Consider the following 14,668-nt stretch of genomic DNA (forward strand, 5'->3'; position numbering starts at 1 on the left):
GGCCTTGTTTAGTTCGCGAAATTTTTTTGGTTTCGCTACTGTAGCACTTTCGGCTTTATTTGATAATTATTATTTAATAATAAAATAATAAACTAACTAGACTCAAAAGATTCGTCTCGCAAGTTACAGACTGTACAATTAATTATCTTTTTATCTATATTTAATGCTTCATACATGTACCGCAAGATTCGATGTAACGAAAAATTTTGAAAAATTTTAGAAACTAAACGAGGCCCAACTCTATCGGAATGTGAAGCAAAAGCAAGGATCGATTGACATTGCCGGTTGTTCCGTCCTACTTCCACAAATAAACACATTTCTTTTACTTCTATCATTTATATTTGACCTTTCACCTTATTCAAAAAATTTTAATAAATATTATTTATTTTTTTATGACTTATTTTATTATTAGATATATTTTTATAATAACTTATTTATTTTATTATTTGTATAAAAAAATTTAAATAAGATGAATGGTTAAATATAAACCGTACTAGTTTAAAAAATGTATTTATTTGTGCCACTGAGGCAATACACAGATCGCACGTTCGCACTATGGCAGCGACGCTTGTGAATCCACGGGTACCTCTCACATCCGCAGAAAAGCAAACATGGGCGGCCAGATCAAGTGACTGCGAGATGGGTCCACCTAGTCCCGGCCCACCGCTCAGCCTCCCTCCGCCCTACCAATCTCTGCCCCACCTCCTCCAGCCCCACCACCGCCACCGCCTCCCGCTCCGCCGCGTCCTCGCGGCGCACGCGCTCGCCGCCGTCGCTGGCCACCTCACCGTCCGGGACCCACGCCCGCACACCCTCCTCCTCGTCGCCTACTCCCGCCTCGCGCGGCCCTTCCCCACCGCGCTCCTCCTCCTCTTCCGCTCCTCCCTCCGCGTCTCCGTCGCGCCCACGCGCCACTCCCTCCCGCTCGCCGTCTCAGCCGCCGCCGCCGCCTCCTCCGCGGGCCGCCGCCACCTGGGGCTCGCGATCTCCCTCCACGCCGTCGCGGTCGCCCGCAACCTCCTCCCGTCCCCGCACGTGGCCAACGCGCTCGTCTCCCTCTACGCGAGGCACGCGCTCCCGGACGCCGCGCGCAGGGTGTTCGAGGAAATGCCCTCCGCCCCTGACGTCGTCTCCTACAACGCGCTGATGCACGCGTACGTAAACGCCGGGAGGGTAGGCGTTGCTCGGGAGGTGTTTGAGGAGATGCCCGTTCGGGACGCCACGTCCTGGGGCACGGTGATCGCCGGCTGCGCCAAGGCCGGGCGGCTCGAGGAGGCTGTCCTACTGTTTGACCGGATGAGGGAGGAGGGTTTCAGACCTGACAGTGTCGCCCTGGTGGCGGTGCTTTCATGCTGTGCGCAGCTAGGGGCGCTGGACAAGGGCCAGGAGGTGCATGAGTACATCAAGCTGAGCAGGACCAGTCCCAACGTGTTCTTGTGCACAGGGCTCGTTGACCTCTATGCCAAGTGTGGGTGCGTCGAGGAGGCTAGGGAGGTGTTCGAGGCGTGCCAGGATAGGAATGTGTTCACGTGGAATGCTCTCATTGTTGGGCTGGCGATGCATGGCCATGGAACAGTGGCGCTTGAGTACTTCAACCAGATGCTGGCTGATGGAATCCAGTCAGATGGGGTCACTTTCTTGGGGGTGCTGATCGCTTGTAGCCACAATGGCCTTGTGGACATGGCAAGGCGCATCTTTTCTGACATGGAGAGCAAGCACAATGTGCACCGGGAACTGAAACACTATGGGTGTATGGCTGACTTGCTTGGTCGTGCTGGACTGATCGAAGAAGCGATGGACATGGTTAGGAAGATGCCCATGGAAGGGGACAGTTATGTGTGGGGAGGCATACTTGCTGGATGTAGAATGCATCGGAATGTGGAGGCCGCTGAAGTTGCAGCTTGGCATTTGTTGGAACTGAACCCAGATGACAGTGGGGTGTACTCTGCAATGGCTGGGATCTATGCAGATGTTGGCAGGTGGGAGGATGTCACAAGGATTAGAATGTTAATGGATGAAAACATTGGCAGGAGGAATGTTGGCTGCAGTTCAGTTACAACATAGCTCAAATATGGTACCACTATGATGTGCTATCTGGTCACAGTGAGATATACCAGAGTTCAGAAACACTGAAAGTAGTGATTAGTTCGGCTGTGAGAATTTAGATATATTCAGGATTTGTTATCGATGTATAGCTTGATCTCCTAGTGATGCCAAACCTTCACTATCAGGAAGATAGCCATGGAAGTGGACAGTTATGTGTGGGAAGGTATACTTGCTGGATGCAGAATGCATTGGAATGTGGACGCAGTGGAGCTTGCAGCCCGGCATTGGTAATACAGTGGAGTATATAGCAGAATTCTGAAATACTGAAAATAGAGAACAGTTCAGAAAGAGGACCGGCACTAGCTGCAATGATAATGCCTGCTAAGATTCCTACACCATTTCATGCGATAAGTTGGACATATTTCAAGATCTGTTACTAGTATATCTTTAGCTCCTAGTGATACAAATCTCACTCTGCCTGCGGATTGTTCGGCTGGCTGAAAAAAGACCGTTGCTGATGCTGATTTGTTGTGAGAGAAAAACACTGTTCTATGGCTGAAAAGTATGCTGATAAGTTCAAGTGAACAGTACTAGACCTTAATGCTGCAAGGTGAGAATATGATGCTGGAGTGTGATCTTGCAGTTTCGCGCTGAACGTGATGGGTGCTTTCATCCAAGAAATTGCAGATCCATGAACTTCGTGGGAACTGGATTCTCTCGTCAAATCAAATGCTCAATCTAACAGACTACTAAGGAATACATGAATGAACCGAAGAGGATGTGGAAAATTCCTGCTGCTATATATTTCTTTCATGGGCTGGCTGCAGATCCGATGAATATATTTCTCAGGAATTCAATCAGAAAGTCGAGTATAAGTCGGACACTGTGCATTCCCAGGAAATTACTTCAGACAAGAAAACAATCAGGTTTACTTGTCCTGCCGCTGATTACACACATGATTTACCCATGCCAGTTGGTGTTGTCAGTTCGTTTTCATGTTCTCCTGGCTAAGGCAACCTCTCTGGTTCATCTCATTTAAGATTGGCGTGACAGTTCATATCGAAGAAAAGTATCGTGCTATTTGCCTCTGATGTTTAATGGATAGCATGATTATGAATATTTAACTGATTTCAAAAAGAAATTAAAATTCACACTCCTAAATTCTATATCCTTACTGGATTACTGTTGTAGTGGTTGTATGAGTGCGTCTATTTTCACTATTTATGCTTCGTTGACAAACATCTTTCCTAAGGTCATTTTCCACTAAGGTCTTGCGTCGGACGAGAGAAATAGATGAGCTGCTGACGAAACTAATGCACCACATGCAAATCTGCTTCAATCAGATTGATAGGACAGCGAGTCCTACCGGCTAGGGTTTGGAGGTTGTAGCGATGGATTGCTGGAAAGCGAGGAGGAGGATGGCGCTTGGGCATCGTGGCTGTGCTCGAGGGAGAAGAGGTGGTGGCTAGGGTTAGGCTGAAAGTCTCCCGGCTCCCTAAAAGAAGCCGAGCAAATATGATTGCTCTTACTTGATTATATCAATATGTCCCTTCTACTCCACCTATTTTGCTAAATAATCTATCTGGGACTAATATAAATTGCAAATACAAAGATAACTGAACTTATAAAGATAACTGGGCTGGGCAGCCCATTATCATATGTCGGCCATAACATCTCTTCCCGCCTGGACACACAACTCGTCCTCGAGCTATAAGTTGGGATAGAGGATCAGGAGAACTGCTGCAGCAGCTCTCATGTAGCATCAACGGAAACCAAGGCCTTTCGAAGCAGCCTGGAGTTCCTCCTTGGCACTGTCATCGTCCACTACTGCGGCAGTGAGGAAATCATCAGCTTCAAGGAAGAAAAGCCACTGGCATTGGAAAGTCATTAGCTTCTTTAAAGTAAAGGGGCATAAGGGGGATGACATTGGAAAAAACTTGCAAAGGTGTTTGCTTGATTGGGGGCTAGAAAAGGTCATGTGTGTCACGGTTGATAATGCTAGCTCTAATGACAGTGGTCTAAGTTACTGTAGAGAAACACCGCACACCCTAATCAGGGGGGTGACCTTCATTATATAGCCCAATAGGCTAGGGTCACGGTGTACAAGGCCAACGGGCCGTACGCCCAATGTGGGCTGTTACAATATATTCTAACACCCTCCCTCAGTCTAAGCGGGAGTGTCACGAACACAAAGACTGGACCTAAAGTCAGTGAACAACTGTACAGGTAACCCTTTGGTCATAATGTCTGCGAACTGATGAGAAGATGGAACATGGAGCACCCGAACCTGTCCCAAAGCAACCTTCTCACGGACAAAGTGAATATCTATCTCAATATGCTTCGTGCGACGATGATGAACTGGATTGGCGGTCATGTAGACAGCACTGACATTGTCGCAGTAGACAATCGTCGCCGAAGAGATGGGTGCGTGGAGCTCCTGGAGTAACTGACGAAGCCAACAGGTCTCAGCCACAGCGTGCGCAACAACACGATACTCAGCCTCTGCACTCGAATGAGAAATCATAGTTTGTCGTTTGGAGGACCAAGAGACCAAGTTGTCACCGAGGAAGACACAGTAGCCTGAAGTGGAGCGCCGAGAGTCGGGATATCCAGCCCAATCAGCATCGGAGTAGGCAGTCAAGCTGGTGATGCTGCCTGTGCCGATGTGAAGCCCAGTGGAGAGGGTGCCCTTGACGTACCGCAGTACACGCTTGAGCATCGCAAGATGAGGCATCTTGCTCGCGCGGGTCGTGCATGAAGAGGCACACCTGCTGTACTGCATAAGCGAGGTCCGGACGAGTCAGCATGAGATACTGTAGCGCACCGGCGAGGCTGCGGTACTGAGTGGCATCCGCCACTGGTGCGCCATCTGTAGCAGAGAGCTTGGCATGAGTGTCAACAGGAGTCGCTGTGGAATGACACTCAGCCATGCCGGCGCGCTGGAGCAGATCCACAGCATACTTGAAGAGACCGTCAGCAGAACGCGTGACAGAGATCCCGAGGAAGTGATGAAGATCCCCAAGATCTGTCATGGTGAACTCAGAGTGAAGGAGCTCGGTGATGCGATGAAGAAGCGGAGTCGACGAGGCTGTCAGAATGATGTCGTCGACGTAGAGCAGCAAGTAGGCGATGTCGGCACCCGCTTTGTAAACAAAGAGGGACGTGTCGGAGGTCGAAGCAGTGAAGCCGGACCGCTGAATGAAGCCGGATAACCGCTGGTGCCACGCCCTGGGCGCCTGCTTGAGTCCGTACAAGGACTTTTGCAGGAGACAGACGTGATCGGGGGCCGCCGGGTCGACGAAGCTGGGCGGCTGCTGGCAGTAGATGGTCTCGTTCAGATGGCTGTGAAGAAAGGCGTTCTTCACGTCCAGTTGATGTATCGGCCAGGAGCGAGAGGCGGCGATGTTGAGGACAACCCGGATGGTGGCCGGTTTGACAACCGGGCTGAACGTCTCGTCGTAGTCGATGCCGTACCGCTACGAGAAGCCACAAACAACCCATCTAGCTTTATGACGAGCCAGAGAGCCATCAACATTATACTTGTGCTTGAAGACCCACTTGTCGGTGATGACGTTGGCACGAGGCGGTCGAGGAACAAGACGCCAGGTGCCATTGTCCACAAGCGTCTTGTATTCTTCGGTCAACGCCGCGCGCCAATTGGCATCGGCGAGCGCAGCACGAGTGTTGCCAGGCAGTGGAGAAGCCAAGTTGGAGGACGAGGCGGTGAAGCCATACCGCTGCATGGGCGGCGGCAGGGAACCTGTTCGGGAACGAGTCTCCCGCACAGGAGGCTCTGGAGCCTGGGGCGCCACTGCCTGCGGCGCTGGAGCTGAGGGCACCACCGGCTGCTGCAGGGCCGTCGACGCCTCCGCCTGCGGCTGAGGGGCCGGTGGCGGGCGCGGACGACGAGCATACTGGATGCCGAACCGCTGCTGTTCAGCTGCAGTAGTGGGGGCACCTGCCGTCGTAGAAGCCAAGGGGGCAGGCGTGTCCTGCCAGGGCGCCTGGGGCAGCCTGTATGCAGCACCATGCCACAGGATGGCAGGGTCTAGCCCAACGGGGTCGCCGGCATCGTCTGCTGCAGACGAGGCAGGCGCAACCGAGGTCCGCGAATGCCGAACGTCTGAGGTAGATGGGGCAGGCGCGGGAAGTATATCCTGTATCAAAAAATCAAGAGAATCTGGTTGGGGCTTGGAAGCCGCAAACGGAAAGTGAGTCTCATCAAAAACAATGTGGCGAGAGATGATGATCTTGCGAGTAGAAAGATCAAGACACCGGTAGCCCTTCTGGAAAGGAGGGTAACCGAGGAAGACACACGCTGCTGAGCGAGGAGACAATTTATGGGGAGTCGTGGCACTAAGATTCGGATAGCACAGGCAACCGAAAACTCAGAGGATGGAGTAGTCTGGCATTTTGCGGTGAAGGAGATGATAGGGAATACCATTATGTATGGAGGATGACGGCCGCCGGTTGATCAGAAACACAGCGGTGGAAAGGGCTTCGACCCAATAGGACGGAGGCATGGCGGCATGAAACAGAAGCGTTCGAACAGCATTGTTAAGTGTGCAAAGCATCCGCTCAGCTTTGCCATTCTGGGCAGATGTGTAGGGGCACGAGGTGCGAAGCAGGATGCCGCGGCTAGCTAGGAAGGTAGCGGTGGCATTGTTGAGGAACTTGGTGCCATTATCTGCCTGAAAACAGCGCACAGGAAAACTGAACTGTGGGTGAGCGTAAGCAACAAACTGGACAATATGTTCATGAACTTCTAATTTATGGCGAAGTGGAAACATCCAACAGTAATGTGTATAATCATCAACCATGACAAGATAAAATTTATAGCCAGAAATACTCAAAACTGGAGAGGTCCAGACATCACAGTGAACAAGTTCAAAGGGAGCTGATGTACTAGGAGCCGAACTAGCGAATGGCAGCCTAGCGTGCTTGCCAAGTGGGCAGGCATGACAAATGTGGCGAGCTTCTTTATTACACTAGATAGCTGATAGCTTATTGAGAGTGGTGATGACGGCGGGTGCAGGATGACCAAGGCGGGAGTGCCATAACTCTGGGGAGACGACGGCGACATGGCAGCGAGGTGGCATGTGGTGTGGAATGGTGTAGAGATCCCTATAGCTATTGCACCGAAGGAGGACCGTCTTGGTCTGCAGATCCTTAACAGAAAAACCAGAGGCGTCAAACTCAATGGAACAGTTATTGTCGCGAGTATGCTGTCGAACAGATAACAGATTACGAGTGAGTTGGGGTGCGACAAGAACATTATCAAGATGAAAAGGACGATCAACTATTTGAATAACAGAAGTGTCACGACTATGAATAGGAATGGATTGACCGTTGCCGACTGTAATGGAGGATGGTGGCGACGGGAGATGGGAAAGTAAAATACCGTTATTGGAGGACATGTGAGATGTCGCTCCGCTGTCCATGACCCAAGGTGCAGACCCGCCCTGGATCGCCATCTGGTTGAGGGTGGCAATCAGTCCTGCCGAGTCCCAGCTGCCCGGAGGCCTGTATGTCAGGGGACCGCCGGCAGTGGGGAACTGCGGAGGCGCGAAGGCGGTGTGTTCCTGTGAAGGAGGCGCAAGTGGCGCACCCCACTGCTGCTGCTGGGGAGGCCACGGAGCAACCCAAGGGCTGTAGCACACCCAGGGGCCGGCCTGCTGACGCCCGCCGAAATTGCCGCCTTGCTGCTAGTTGCGGCCACCAGCGCTATTGCCACCTTGCTGCTGGTGGTGGCCACCACCGCTACTGCCACCGCCGCCGTTGCCACCACCGTTACCACCATGGCTGCCCTTGCCCTTGCCACCGCCCCCACGATTGGTGGACGCAGAAGGGGTGGACTGGCAGGACTGCGTTGTGCAGGTGGGGGTGGTGGAGGCAGCCAGAGCTGAGGCCGAGGCCGCCTTGCCCTCGGTGCCAAGGCGGATTTCCTTGACGCGAAGCATGTTGGTGGCAGCCTTGAAGTCGGGAAGCGGTTACGTGTTGGAGATGATGTCAGCGGTGTTGGCGAAGCGGGGGTTAAGGCCGCACAGAAGGTTGAGCACGAGCTGCACAGGAGAGACGGTGTGACCGACCTCCCGGAGGGCATCGGCTGTGCGCTTCATCTGCTGGGCGTAGGTGTCGATGGAGAGGTCACCCTGGAGCAGGTTGTGGAACTCCTGCTCGAGGACGACGGCGCGGGACTCCTTGTTTGGAATGATACCATGTAGAGAAACACCGCACACCCTAATCAGGGGGGTGACCTTCATTATATAGCCCAATAGGCTAGGGTTACAGTGTACAAGGCCAACGGGCCATACGCCCAATGTGGGCTGTTACAATATATTCTAACAGTTACTTGAGGAGGTACATCAATAATGCAAAGACAAGTATAGCTGAAGGAAAGTATCTTCACATGAGATGTGCTGCACACATTGTCAATCTTATTGTACAAGATGGACTTAAAGAAGTGGATACTTCAGTGAAGCGTGTCCAAGCTGTTGTTAGGTACATCAAGAATGGCACTTCTCGATTGGTTAAGTTCAAAGAGCTTGCTGAGGAAGAGAAGGTTGAGACCAAGGCATTTCTGCACCTAGACATTTGCACTAGATGGAACTCAACATATCTAATGCTGAAAACAGCCACCAGCTATGACAAGGTATTCGCAAGGTACTTTGATGATGACCCATGCTATGCTATTGACTTGTCACCAGCTAACAAAGGTCCAGGGCATCCAGATGAGAAAGATTGGGAGAATGCAAAGAAGATGGCTGAATTTCTTGGTCATTTCTATAAACTCACTGAGCGTCTTTCTAAAAATGTGCATGTCAATTCACACAACTTCATGTTTGAGATTTGTGAAGTCAATTTCTTAATTACCAATTGGATGAGCAGCAAGGATCCTTTGCGCCAAGAAATGGGCAAGAGAATGAAAGAAAAGTTTGATAAACATTGGGGAAATTGGCATGATCGGTCAGCTGCTGAAGTCAGATTTGTGAATGAGAGAGGGAAGGGGAAGGGAAAGGAGAAATAGAAGGAGAATCTGAACTTGCTCATTTTTGTTGCTGCCGTACTTGACCCAAGATACAAGCTATCAGAATACATCAAAGTAGCTATTGAGGAGATATTTAATGAGGATAATGGACCAAAAGTTTGGGCTGCTGTGTTCATGACTTGTTTGAAGAATATAGGAACATATATGCTCCGTCGTCTAATGCGATAGCACAAACTGATGAACCTCAGGAACCAAGTGAAGCAGATGCAGTGAAGTTTAGAATTGCCCAAAAACTAAAGCGACATGGTGCTACAAGTGGAGGCAACAAGTTCTGAACTTGAAAAATATCTTGGTGAAGATACTGAACCTGAAGACAAGAAGTTTGACATTCTGGCATGGTGGAAGGTTAATTCGTCAAGGTTCCCAATATTAACACAACTGGCTCGTGATGTATTAACAATTCAGATTTCAATTGTATCATCAGAGTCGGTATTTAGCACAACTGGTCGCATACTTTATGATTTTAGGACCTCCCTCACTCCTTTCATGGTTGAAGCACTTGTCTGTACTCAAGATTGGTTGCGAAGGGCCACTCCCATTAGTATCCAGGAGGACATGGAGCAATTGGGTGAACTAGAGAAAGGTATTTAAGCTACTCTTTTCATATTATTTATATTCTTTGTAGTGGAATAGTCACTGATTATTTCATCTCAATTTCAGAGTTGATTCAAGAATATGCTGATGGGAAAGGTAAACGCAAGGCCGATTCATTATCGGAGAGTGCAAGCAAGGCAACAACAACACCCACCAGCACTTCCTAAATATGGTGAGTTCACTGAGTTATTGGCTAGTTGCTATCTCTACCTTGCAGCAATAATTATGAACGTAAGTTTCTGTTATTTAATTTGTTTCTTTTATTTGGTAGCTATTGTCATGCACTCAACAAGTGCTAGGATGTGTTGTTGGCTTGCTGCTACGGTGCTACCTGCTGGTTGGTTGCTATGAAGCCTTGAAGGACTGATGGTGAATGGCGATGGCACTCTGCCAGGATGTGCCCATTCTGTCATTTATGAACCTATGTAATATTACAAATTTATTTAGTGTTGTAAGCCTGTAAGTGTGTAGTCCACTAGTCCTGCTCCTGTAGTCCTATCACTCTATGAACTGATGTTGTGAAGCCTGACACTGAAAATTAAAGTGTGGTGCAATTTAATATCTCATATCTGCCCGTCTGCACTATGCACAATACTGATCATCGGTCCTTTTTGGGTCAAACTGAACTGACCGAACAAAAAACCGAAGACCGAACTGTCGGTCTCTCGATCTTCAGGTAAAACTTCGGTTGCTGATATCAGAAAACCGAAATAAAAAACCCAAAAGAACCCAAAAAAATCCGAACCAAAATTTCGGTTAAGACCGAATGCCCAGCGTGACGACGCTCGAGCATCTTGGTCGGCGTCAGGCAGCGAAAAGGTGCCAGCACCGAAGCCTGCTGCGGGGCAAGCAATGGAGGTATGGCTGCGGCTGGGTTAAGAGCACACGCCTGTGCAGCCGGTGTAGGTAGTGCCAATGGTTGGTGCTGAGGAGAAGTGGTTTGCTGGACAGGGACCAGCAAGGTAACCACAACACGACGCTCAAACGCCCAAGCCGGTACATGGCCGTCTGAAGGTCCTGTGGCTCCCGCAACTCGACGTCGACCTTGATGTGCTCCGGTAAGCCACCCACAAAGAGTTCTGCCTTCTGTGGGGCAAACAGATTGCAGGCATGACACAACACTGCGTTGAAGCGATCGGAGTAGTCCTGGACCGTCGACACGAAGGGCAGTCGGGCTAGCTCAGACAGTCGGGTGCCACGAACCGCTGGCCCAAAACAAAGATTGTAGATCTCCTTGAAGCATTCCAGGGAAGCATGCCCTCGCCCTGCTTGAGTGCATAGTACCATGTCTGCGTAGCATTGCGAAGATGATAGGAAGCGAGCCATGTGCGATTGGACACCGGCGTGCGCTGGCCCCTAAAAACTGGTCACATTGATTGAGCTAGTTGAGAGGGTCGATGGAGCCGTCGTATGTTGGGAATTCCAGCTGGTAGTGCTTCGGCGGCTCAACCTCACCTGGGAGCACTCCACCGAGGCCGACCGAAAGTACCCTGCCACTGGGGTCCCCGTACGGCATGAGCGCGGACGTCTGCGGTAGCAGACTAGTTGAAAGCCCTAGTTTGGTTTTGGATAATTGATGAAACCCTAGTACTAACCTCTATACTAAGTGTGTGTAGACTTAATGAGGTTGGTACATGCCAAGTGATGGAGCAAGTGATGATCATGGTAATGATGGTGACGACCACAAGATGATCAAGTGTTCAACTTGGAAAAGAAGAAAGAGAAAAACAAAACCCTATGGAGATCAAGGCAAAGGTATTGCTTAGGGTTTTGGTTTTGGTGATCAAGACACCATAGAGGGTGTGATCACATTTAGGATAGATAGCCGTACTATTAAGAGGGGTAATCTCGTTGTGAAAACGGTTGTCTAAGTGCCACTAGGTGATTGGATTCCTTGCATATGCATTAGGATCTAGTGAACTAATTAAGTAACCCTTGAAAAATGTTTTTGAAATATGCTAACACACGTGCACAAGTGTGGAGACACTTTGGTGTTGGCACATGGAAGCAAGGGAAGTAGTTGAAATCGTTTCGCGCAGCGCTTTCAAGCCGGACGCGTCCGGTATGAGGTCGGACGCGTCCGAGTTGAGGCACCGGACGCGGAAACAGTTTTCGCGTAGAGTCCGGTGTGCCTCGTCCGGTGAGTTCGTTTCTCGATGAAAACTCTCTGAGTTTGCGTCAGGTGCAAACTCCTCCTGCAGAGCTCTCTGGGTGTGAGTCCGGTGCACACCGAACGCGTCCGGTGTGTGCGTCCAGTGTGGCGTTCAGTGTTGGCTCAAGTTTGCGACGCTCCCTGAGTTTGGGTCCGGTGCACACCGGACGCGTCTGGTGTGACACCGGACGCGTCCGGTATTTCAAAAGCGAGAGTCTGGTGCCTTGTTAGTGTCAGAGGCTACAGCTACTTTTCTAACGGTCAGGAGCACCGGACGCTGGTCTGGTCAATACCGAACGCGTCCGGTGTGAACTAGGACCCGTCCGGTGTGAACGCAGACTGTGGGATAAACTGCCAACAGCTAGTTGAAGGTTGGGACTTCTATAAATATGCCTTGGCCAGTTCATGCTCACTCTCTTGACTCTTTAACTTGTTGATACACCTTGTGAGCATACTCCCACACATCCCACTCACCTTGTTCAAGTTTTGTTCATCCAAAGTGAGATTGGGAGAGATCCTAGTTGCATTTGCTTAGAGTTTGAGCATCTAGTGGCACTAGTGATCGTTGAGCAGCGGGTTTGCTTGTTACTCTTGGTGGTTGCCGCCACCTAGACGTCTTGGAGCTGCGGAGGAGCTTTGGCACGAGTTGATGATTGTTCGTGGCCATCTCCCGGTGATTGTGAGAGGTTTGTGCCTACCTCGGCGGAGAGCCAAAGGCAACATTAGTGGATTGCTCGTGTCATTGAGCTACCTCACTTGTGGGTAGGTTCTTGTGGTGTCCTAGTGAGGACGAGATTCGTGCTACACCTCTTAGCCACCGAACCACCAAGTGTTGGTCGACACAACGGGGACGTAGCGTGTCGGCAAGCACGTGAACCTCGAGAGAAAAATCGTGTGTCTCCATTGTGTTTATTGATTGGATTTCTCCCAGAGATTGGACTTCATTTTATTGATTGGTTCATCCCCTCTATGCGGCGGTATAAAGATCAAACCATCTCTCTTACATTCCCGCAAACTAGAGTAGCTTACTTACTTGAGTAGAAACTTTAGTTAGCTGTCTAGTGTAAGTAGTGACATAGCCATTGTGTGCCTAGTGATTATATCAACTAGAATTGTTGGATAGGTGGCTTGCAAACACCCCTTTAGAGCTAGAGCAAAAAGCTTCGCTTTGTTATTTACTAACCTCTTGCTCTAGTGTTTTTGTAGAATTTTTAAATAGGCCATTCACCCCCCTCTAGCTATATTAGGACCTTTCACTAGTGCCGGGGAAGAGCGCCCCCATCCACACCACCATATAGAAACCCGGAGGCTGGAACGCCGCCATGCAGCATGATGGCCCCGGTGGAGGGCAGCGGCGACAGGAAGGACTAGGCAGTCGTAGACGTGTATACCGGAGTCGAGGACGCCGTGAGCCATGCCGGCAACGAAGACGGCGAGTGGGGAAACTATATATGCTGAATCGGCATGCCGTCGGATGGAATCGACGGTGCCGGCTGGGTGGTGGAAACCATGTCGTCGTAGGGCATCCCGCAGAGGTACGAGACGGCAGGTGCTGCGGTCGCAGTTGATGGCGGCGGCGGTGGAGAGGGGTAGCTGCTACTGAGTAGTAGGCGGCAGCATAGGGTTCAACGGTTGTCCCATGAGGAACGCGTGAATTCCGGCCACCAGCTTGCTGAGGTCGAGAACCGTCGCCACCAATTCTACGTTCAACATGATAGGACCAACGCCCGAGGATGCCCCTGTGGCCAGCGGCCGCGAGTGCCCGAGAACCAATGACAGGGTTCCCGAGCGCAAGGCCGGCCAAGATGCCATCGAATCAGGCAGCGACATGGAGGCATTGGGGGCTGGCGGTGGGTTGGTGGAGGTGGGCAGCAAGGTCGACATCGCAACCGGGAACGCTGATACTAGATTGATAAGAGTCCTACCAGCTAGGGTTTAAAGGTTGTAGTGATGGATTACCGGAGAGCGAGGAGGACGGCGCCTAGGCTAAAGATGGCAACGTGTAATTACCCACCAGGTTATGGCTGCCCATATACCCACGAGAAAATATTTTACCTATTAATTTACCCATATCCATGCGTGTGTAAGAGTTCTTTCGCATACCCTTACCCATGCAGGTAATGGGTACCCGTGGGTTATCCTTACCCATAGATCTAAGAAATGTTTGCAATATCAAAAAATTACATCTATCAATATACTCCCAATTTCAGCCAAAGAATTACAAATCAATAACAAATTAATCAAACAAAACTAGCCATACGAACATATTAATATAAAATCTATCGTCTGAAGTCGTGAGGAATGAGGGTAGCAGTGTCCGGAGTCGTGGCAACTCGCGATCATGGTCTCCGCGTGCGTGACCGCGTGAGATGTGACACCGCAAGGGGGAGGCAGGAGGGGAGGGAGGATGTGGGATGGGGAGGTGAAAACCTAGGATTGCATTATATACACTTTTTCTAGGCTTGGACTGTGTGGTGGTAATTTTGACTCATGATTCATAGAGTTGGGTCAGGTTTAATTTACCCATGGGTTAAAGGGCATGGGCGTCTCATGCCCTTGCCCTTGCCCGCTTTACCCGTTGGGTAAGTCTTTTCTCCCATTTACTTACTCATAGATGAAAAAATTAGCCATACCCTTACCAATAGGGTTTTTACCCATCGGGTTCCGAGTTTCGAATAGAAATTGTCATCTTTAGCTTGGGCGCCGTGGTTGTGCACGAGGGAGAAGAGGTGGCGGCTAGGGTTAGGCTGAAAGTCTCCTAACTCCCTAAAGGAAGCCGAGCAAATATGATTGCTCTTGCTTGATTATATCAATAAAGTTTACAGATA

At 50.2% G+C, this 14,668-nt stretch overlaps 1 protein-coding gene across 1 annotated transcript; it reads left to right on the forward strand.

Annotated features, from left to right (window-relative positions):
- LOC8075229 (pentatricopeptide repeat-containing protein At5g61800) lies at positions 640-2,064 on the forward strand. Its single transcript, XM_002446324.1, has one exon. It carries the CDS (start codon positions 640-642, stop codon positions 2,062-2,064), a length of 1,425 nt encoding a protein of 474 aa, XP_002446369.1.

Source organism: Sorghum bicolor, chromosome 6 (genome assembly GCF_000003195.3).
Source record: "Sorghum bicolor cultivar BTx623 chromosome 6, Sorghum_bicolor_NCBIv3, whole genome shotgun sequence".
Lineage (NCBI taxonomy): Eukaryota > Viridiplantae > Streptophyta > Magnoliopsida > Poales > Poaceae > Sorghum > Sorghum bicolor.

Coding starts and splice junctions, on each gene's coding strand:
- LOC8075229 (XM_002446324.1), top strand. CDS start 640: ATGGGTCCACCTAGTCCCGGCCCACCGCTCAGCCTCCCTCCGCCCTAC.